Below are 8,785 nucleotides of genomic sequence, written 5' to 3'. Positions count from 1 at the left end.
GAGCCCAGAAAAATAAAGTCTGACACTGTTTCCACTGTTTCCCCATCTATTTCCCATGAAGTGATGGGACTGGATGCCATGATCTTCGTTTTATGAATGTTGAGCTTTAAGCCAACTTTTTCACTCTCCACTTTCACTTTCATCAAGAGGCTTTTGAGTTCCTCTTCACTTTCTGCCATAAGGGTGGTGTCATCTGCATATCTGAGGTTATTGATATTTCTCCCGGCAGTCTTGATTCCAGCTTGTGTTTCTTCCAGCCCAGTGTTTCTCATGCTGTACTCTGCATAGAAGTTAAATAAACAGGGTGACAATATACAGCCTTGATGTACTCCTTTTTGTATTTGGAACCAGTCTGCTGTTTCATGTCCAGTTCTAACTGTTACTCCGGACCTGCATACAAATTTCTCAAGAGGCAGATCAGGTGGTCTGGTATTCCCATCTCTTTCAGAATTTTCCACAGTTTATTGTGATCCACACAGTCAAAGGCTTTGGCATAGTCAATAAAGCAGAAATAGATGTTTTTCTGGAATTCTCTTGCTTTTTCCATGATCCAGCAGATGTTGGCAATTTGATCTCTGGTTCCTCTGCTTTTTTTAAAACCAGCTTAAACATCAGGAAGTTCACGGTTCACATATTGCTGAGGCCTGGCTTGGAGAATTTTGAGCATTACTTTACTAGCGTGTGAGATGAGTGCAATTGTGCAGTAGTTTGAGCATTGTTTGGCAATGCCTTTCTTTGGGATTGGAATGAAAACTGACCTTTTCCAGTCCTGTGGCCACTGCTGAGTTTTCCAAATTTGCTGGCATATTGAGTGCAGCACTTTCACAGCATCATCTTTTAGGATTTGGAATAGCTCAACTGGAATTCCATCACCTCCACTAGCTTTGTTCGTAGTGATGCTTTCTAAGGCCCACTTGACTTCACATTCCAGGATGTCTGGCTCTAGGTCAGTGATCACACCATCATGATTATCTGGGCCATGATGATCTTTTTTATACAGTTCTTCTGTGTATTCTTGCCATCTCTTCTGAATATCTTCTGCTTCTGTTAGGTCCATACCATTTCTGTCCTTTATCAAGCCCATCTTTGCGTGAAATGTCCCCTTGGTATCTCTAATTTTCTTGAAGAGATCTCTATTCATTCCCATTCTGTAGTTTTCCTCTATTTCTTTGCATTGATCGCAGAAGAAGGCTTTCTTATCTCCTCTTGCTATTCTTTGGAACTCTGGATTCAGATGTTTATATCTTTCCTTTTCTCCTTTGCTTTTCACCTCTCTTCTTTTCATAGCTATTGTAAGGCCTCCCCAGACAGGCATTTTGCTTTCTTGCATTTCTTTTCCATGGGGATGGTCTTGATCCCTGTGTCCTGTACAATGTCACGAACCTCAGTCCATAGTTCATCAGGCACTCTAGGCCCTTGAATCTATTTCTCACTTCCACTGTATAATCATAAGGGATTTGATTTAGGTCATACCTGAATGGTCTAATGGTTTTCCCTACTTTCTTCGATTTAAGTCTGAATTTGGCAATAAGGAGTTCATGATCTGAGTCACAGTCAGATTACATGGTATGTGGTACATAATAGGTGTTACAGAAACATTCACTGAATTAAAGAAAAATATATAATATTTAACTTCAGAAAGAAGGAGGTTTCAAAGTCAACATCTGGAGGTTTAATAATTAAAATTTTCAAAGACTCTTTAAGAATTGGAACTGGAAGAAATCATAAAGATTACTTATCCAACCACCATGCTGATTTAATAACCCCTTTGATAACATCACCTTTACTTGAATCATTCCAGAATCAGGGACTATTTGACAAGGAATTATATTCTATTTTCAGACAATTCTTATTATTTTAAATTTATATAGTTTATTAAATTTTATATAATTATTTAAATTTATATAATTTAAGCCTTCTATTGAAATGTTTTACTTATAATATTATGGCAAGTGGTCTCTCACTTGTACAAAAGAATTCTGACAACAATGATACACACTTTTTTTCCTTTTATATTTCTTCTGAAATTAAACTAAAGCCATAATAAAAAATGAAAATTATTCTTACATTTTACTGTGTTAGAAAGTGACATTCCATTTTGGATGCTTTAACATTATTGGCATTCTTTGAACTATATGTTAGATCTCTTTATCACTGTGCATAGTTAATGATTCATATTTGCATGCACTATAAGAAATTTTGAATGTGAGTCAAAATATAGACTTAAAAAAACAAATTTATGGAAGGAGAGTCTTTTAGCTAACATTAACAAAGATACATGAAAAATTTTAACTACAATGTTCACATCTGTCCATTATTGTCAAAAAAGAAATGAAAATCTTCGTGTGTATGTATGCATTACAGTAAACAGTTACTGTTTTGAATGAGAAGACTCATGTAACATAGAAAATCTACTTAATGCACTTTAGCTCAGTGTGTGTGCATGGTTTAGAAACAGATCTATACTCTGTCTCACAGAATTGTAAAACGGTCAAATGATAAAACACATTTGAAAGCATTTTTAGTTTTCAAGAGAAATGTTCTAATACTGCCCACTGTAATCATAAATAATTTTAAAGAGCTGTTATATATATTTTTAAAATAAGTAAAATGAAAGACTAATCATAGACACAGTTCTTTGCTTCTATATGCATGAAGCAATTTGCAAAACTGAATTATTTTGTTACCATGGTCTCTGTTTCTGAATCATTTTTATCACCACTATTCTTTGGGATGTATTTGTTGGGTTTGCTGACAGAGTGACCCACTTTCTTCCAGCTCTTCTTTGAGACTATATTAGACCCTTCTAAAATTGTATTAACTTTTATGGGTCACTATATGAGTTATTGCTTCAGCACAGTAAGTTACATTTTCCAAATTACTGCCAATGGATCTTCATTAATCCAGGGAAATGGAAGTGTTTGGTGGTATAATTACATATTGTATCCTTTTAAGATTCTGGGTGAGTAAAAATAGAAACCATATATGATACAATGGTGTTTTAGCTATGATACTAAAATCTAATAGCGCCCATCATTTACACATTCATATGTAAAATGCTGACATGAGAATATATAAGCAGTCCTTTTCAAAATGCTGTGGTAAGATTATACATTGATCGTGCTTTCTCTAAACATAGCAGTAAGAAATAAGACCTGTTTTTATAAAGTCATTAAGAAACCTAAGCATGTTTAGTGGTACAGATAAAACTCTCCATTAGCCAGAAACAACAGAGAAACATAAAACAGGAGTGTAGCTGCAGGCAAGAGTGTGCCTGTCTCTGGATCCAAATGTGGGCTGTGATGAATATGACTCAGTGTGGCAAGAACCAAATTCCCCCCTTATAGAGCAAAGGGAAGAAGGGAGAAAAGACATTCACGACACTTGAAGAATCTCCCGAATTTCTCATCATTATCAAAAGCCTGTACAAAACTGATCAAGAAAAAAGGAGGAAAGCTATTTAGGAAAACCTATTCTTATAGGTGAGTTTTATCAACTTTTTTATCAACAGATAAAAAAGCATTTTAGAGAAATTCAAAAGCACATTTCCTAACATATGTTATAAGACAGGAAATTATTAACACTTAAACTTGATAAAAATAGTATAAAAGAAGAGAATTACAGGTTTATGTATGATTATGCGTGAAAAACTTCTAAGTGATAATTTTGGCACATGGAACCTACAAGTGTTATAAAATATGCATCATGACCATATGGTGTTTATCCTCAGAATTCAAGAAAGGTTCTCTATAAAAAATGTATTAATATATTCTACCAATTCAACTCAGAAAATGGAATGATTATTATAAAAAATAATAAAACAATTTTAAAATGTTAACCCATATTCATGGTTAAAACTAAGAATATCTGAGAAGTTCCATTTTCTACTTAGAATTTCTACTTTAAAGAAATCAAATATTATTATTTACAGGCAATCATTTAAACTCAGGAGTTCAGAAACAAACAAAATAGCAAAAATAACCAGTAAATCTGCTATTCAAAGTTGTACCACAGTAGATGAATAAGCAAGAAGAAAGAGGCAAATGTGCTATTATATACAGACAAAACATATATCCAAGACAAGGTACAGACCCATTATATAAAAAGTTAAATTTTCTTGATAAAAGTTCAATTAACTAAAGATAATAAGAAAAAATTCCAATAACAATTCAAAATCTATGAACAAAATACTTAAAATATGGCTCTGAACAAGCCAAAACAATGGATAATATGTTATAATAAGAATGTCATTTCTCTCCAGACTAATCTTTAAGTTCTTGCATTTCCAATCAGAATATCAACAGAAATCCACATGGAATTTATCAAATTGTATTGATATTCACATAGAAGGGAGTAAAGAAAGTAGTTTCAAAAATAGGCATGCTATTTCTGAAAGCAAAAAAAAAAAAAAAGGAAGTGGCTTCAATCATTATCAGATTGATAATCATTTAGAACTACGATAATTAAGGTAATGGATGTTGGCTTCATAGATCATAAACCGTGTTCTGACCTTGTGGAAAACTGCACAGCAAGTAGAATGTGTTCAACTTGTTCATAGATAAATACCCCTGAATGGTATTTCCTATTAAATTCAAATATATTATAAGAATGTCCACAACATTTTCCAGTGAACATTTCTTTTAGCTATTTTAGAAATCACAAATTTAAAAACAAGGTCAGGTGGTGAGATTGTGTCTTCTTACAATTTATATTACTTTAAAAATGAACTAATACAGTGAACATAACTAAACACCAAGTCTTTTTTTTCCCTCTGTGACTGTAATGTTTTTGCTGTTTTGATGAACAGTTATCCATACATATATGCCATAGATAAATAAATGGGTCAGTGGATGGACAAACAGGTAGAAAGAAAAAGAAAGAAAGGTAATCCATTATTTCAAGAATATTCTTTGTCTTGCTCATTTCTTTATACCAAACAGAACAATGTCTGGAACGTTCCACATGTGTAAGAAACATTTTCTTTAATATAAAAATACTAATTTACCATTAAAGAAATCTTACATACTTAACTGCATTCCCTTTATTTAAAAACACTATCATGGAAGCTGGATTAGATAATTTTGTGCTGAAATCTCATAAAAAAGGTCATATTGTGTATTTCACATTTGCAAAAGGTAATTTTTTGGTGGCAAAACTGAGTAAGACATTTTAGAGAGTAGAAATAAGGAAATGTTACCTCAGTGTTGGTTTACCAATTATTCTAGACTTGTAAGTTAACATATATTTGAAACCTACACTATTCAGATTGAAAATTTAATAGTATATAAGACCTATAGAAATAGAAGCACAATTTCTGTTCTTTTATTTCTGAGTTCAGAATCCAAATGCTGATGTGAGTAAAGCCTTATATTAAAGTTTTGAAGGTAAAGTGAATATTGTGATAGGAAAGCTTTGACATTTTAAAAGATGGAATTCCAAGACAGCAAACAAAGATTCTAATCTTTTCTTGGCCACGTGTGTTTGCACAAAAATGTTTGCATTATTTACAAGAACATGAGCCGGTAATCATCTCACTTACTTATTTGCATTTAATACTGATTGATATTGTTTCTTAATAGATTTTCTTCATCATTCTCTTATTCTGATTTAGAGATGACAAACTTGAATGTGAATGAATGAATCTGCTCTTTTCTATATAATCTGTATATTTCTAAATCTTTTCTTGTTTCCATGAATGAGAAGTTGTAAAATATGAAATCATCCTGTGACTGTTTATTTCTTCATGGTACAGTGAGAAAAGGAAATTAAAGCTAAATTCCATCAACCTCATGAATGAATAACTACATTGTACATTAATCTTATATTGTATTTCATAGTATAGCTAAGAAACTCACATTTACACTTCAGTGGAGCTATGTTTTTAACAGCATTCTTAAAGCAGCTACCTGGAACAATTTTAAATGTTCTGTTTTCAGACATACAGAAATATACACACACATGTAGTCATTACTTCTATTCTTTTAATATATTTGTTTTTTATTTCTGATTTACTTCATTCTGTATGACCTGAATGTAAGGTCACACATTATAAAACTCTTAAAGGAAAACACAGGGAGAACACTCTTTGATATGAATCACAGCAAAATCCTTTTTGACCCACCCCCTAGAATAATGAAAATAAAAACAAAAATAAACAAATGGGACCTAATTAAACTTAAAAGCTTTTGCACAGTCAAGGAAACTATAAACAAGATGAAAAGACAACCCTCAGAATGGGAGAAAATATTTGCAAACTTAGGTTCAGTTGCTCAGTCACGTGACTCTTTGTGACCCCGTGGATTGCAGCACGCCAGGCTTCCATGTCCATCACCAACTCATGGAGCTTGCTCAAACTCATGTCCATCGACTCGGTGATGCCATCCAACCATTTCATCCTCTGTCATCCCCTTCTCCTCCTATCTTCAATATTTCCCAACATAAGGGTCTTTTCCAAGGAGTCAGTTCTTCACATCACGTGGCCAGAGTATTGGAGTTTCAGCTTCAACATCAGTCCCTCCTAAGAATATTCAGGATTGATTTCCTTTAGGGTAGACTGGTTGGATCTCCTTGTATTCCAAGGGACTCTAGAGACTCTTCTCCAACACCACAGTTCAAAAGCATCAATTCTTCGGCACTCAGCCTTCTTCACAGTCCAACTCTCACATCCATACATGACCACAGGAAAAACCATAGCCTTGACTATACGAACCTTTGTTGACAAAGTAATGTCTCTGCTTTTGAATATGCTATCTAGGTTGGTCATAACTTTCCTTTCAAGGAGTAAGCATCTTTTAGATGTTTTTCTGGAACTTTCTTGCTTTTTTGATGATATGTTGGCAATTTGATCTCTGGTTCCTCTGCCTTTTCTAAATCCAGCTTGAACATCTGGAAGTTCATGGTTCATGTACTGTTGAAGCCTGGCTTGGAGAATTTTGAGTGTTACTTTGCTAGCGTGTGAGATAAGTGCAATTGTGTGGTACTTTGAACATTCTTTGGCATTGCCTTTGTTTGGGATTGGAATGAAAACTGATCTTTTCCAGTCCTGTGGCCACTGTAGAGTTTTCCAAATTTGCTGGTATATTGAGTGTAGCACTTTAACAGAATCATCCTTTAAGATTTGAAATAGCTCAACTGGAATTCCATCATCTCCACTAGCTTTGTTCGTTGGAAAAGGAAATGGCAACCCACTCTAGTACTCTTGCCTGGAGAATCCCAGGGATGGGGGAGCCTGGTGGACTGCCATCTATGGGGATTAATTTTCAAAATATACAAGCAGCCCATGGAACACAGTATCAAAAAAACAGCCCAATCAAGAATTGGGTGAAAGACCTAAATAGACATATCTCCAAAGATATACAGATGACCAGCAAACACATGAAAAGATGCTCAAAATCACTAATTATTAGAGAAATGTAAATCAAAACTACAATGAGGTATTACCTCACAACAGTCAGAATGTGCATAATCAAGAAATGTATAAACAATAAGTTCTAGAAAGGGTGTGGAGAAAAGGGAACCCTCTTGCACTGTTGGTGGGAATGTACATTGATACAGCCACTGTGAAGAACAGCATGGAGACCCCTTAAAAAACTAAAACTACCATATGATCCGGCAATCCCACTAATGGGCATGTACCCTGAGAAAAGCATAACTCACAAAGACACGTGTACCCCAATGTTCATTGCAGTACTGTTTACAATAGCTAGGATATTCTTTTAACATATAAAAGCATAACTTGGTGAAAATTATTGAAGGATTGGAGGCAGGTAAAAGATATGGATTTAAACAGAAGATCTTTATACACATATTTAGTATGTAACTTATTTCTATAGATGGATTAATATAATTTATCATTCATATTTTTGGCTACTATGGTATTCCCATTTACTTATGTCCTCCAAATACTAAATACTGCTCTATATATTATCCTAATTTTTATAATATCTTAGTTCACTGATATATTTTTGCATAGAAATGTGCTTCAGAATGTGAAAGCACAGCATTTGATCTAAGGGAATATCTCCCCATTTTTGTACCCATAGTGACTTTTAAAGACAAGAGAAATGGCCTTGAATTCAAGGGTAAGTGTCTAACTCTTGACAATAACCACAGTAAGCTAACTAAAAGTTATGCAGGATATGGGACAATTAGATTCTATGTTGTTCTTCAATTCTAATATAAACCATTGGCACCTAAGTATCCTTTAAGGCATCTAGAATGTATATTGTTAAATTGCAATCTATTATATAATATTTATGAACATCTTTTTGGTACATTTTTGTCTTTTTAAAATTAAGCTGAAACTCTGTACATTCTAATTTCATTTTTCTGATAAATTCCATATGTTGCAGTTTGAAAATGCCCTTTACGTGTAGACTTCCACTTCCTTATTTAAATGTTTTACATAAGGTATTTTCTTCCTTCCATAGCTACATGCTAAATAACTTTAGTTATAATTTTAAAAATGTTTCTATTGAAATTGTCCTGATTAGGAGAAAATGCAGATCGTGTCAATGAGCTATACTATTTCTGTTGAATTTTACATTTTAAGTGATTTCCATTGTTGGTGTGTTTTTCATGATTTAAGATTTAACTTTGACATTGATACTGCACAAGTTTGTATTTGAGTTTTATATCATCAGTTGGCACCTCAGAGTTGATGCCTAGGAAACTGAGTAGTAGAGTCACACAGCTCTTAAAGATTTACAATATTATCTTATTATTATTGCCACGTCTGTCAAGAACTATAGAACTCTGGCTGTAAAACTTGCTTACACATTCAAAT

General features: G+C 33.5%; 1 protein-coding gene across 1 annotated transcript in view; it reads left to right on the top strand.

Moving 5' to 3' along the window:
• CCDC102B (coiled-coil domain containing 102B) overlaps nt 1-8,068 on the top strand; it is a 280,832-nt gene extending 272,764 nt beyond the window's left edge. The window contains exon 9 of the mRNA XM_010862314.1: nt 8,043-8,068. Coding sequence (XP_010860616.1) covers nt 8,043-8,052 — 10 coding nt within the window. The 3' untranslated portion in view covers nt 8,053-8,068. The remainder of the gene's footprint in view (nt 1-8,042) is intronic.
• The last annotated feature ends 717 nt before the right edge of the window (nt 8,069-8,785 follow it).

This window comes from Bison bison, unplaced genomic scaffold (genome assembly GCF_000754665.1).
Source record: "Bison bison bison isolate TAMUID 2011002044 unplaced genomic scaffold, Bison_UMD1.0 scf7180017864481, whole genome shotgun sequence".
Lineage (NCBI taxonomy): Eukaryota > Metazoa > Chordata > Mammalia > Artiodactyla > Bovidae > Bison > Bison bison.
Note: the sequence above shows the minus strand (reverse complement) of the source record. Positions and strands in the feature narration are given on the sequence as shown.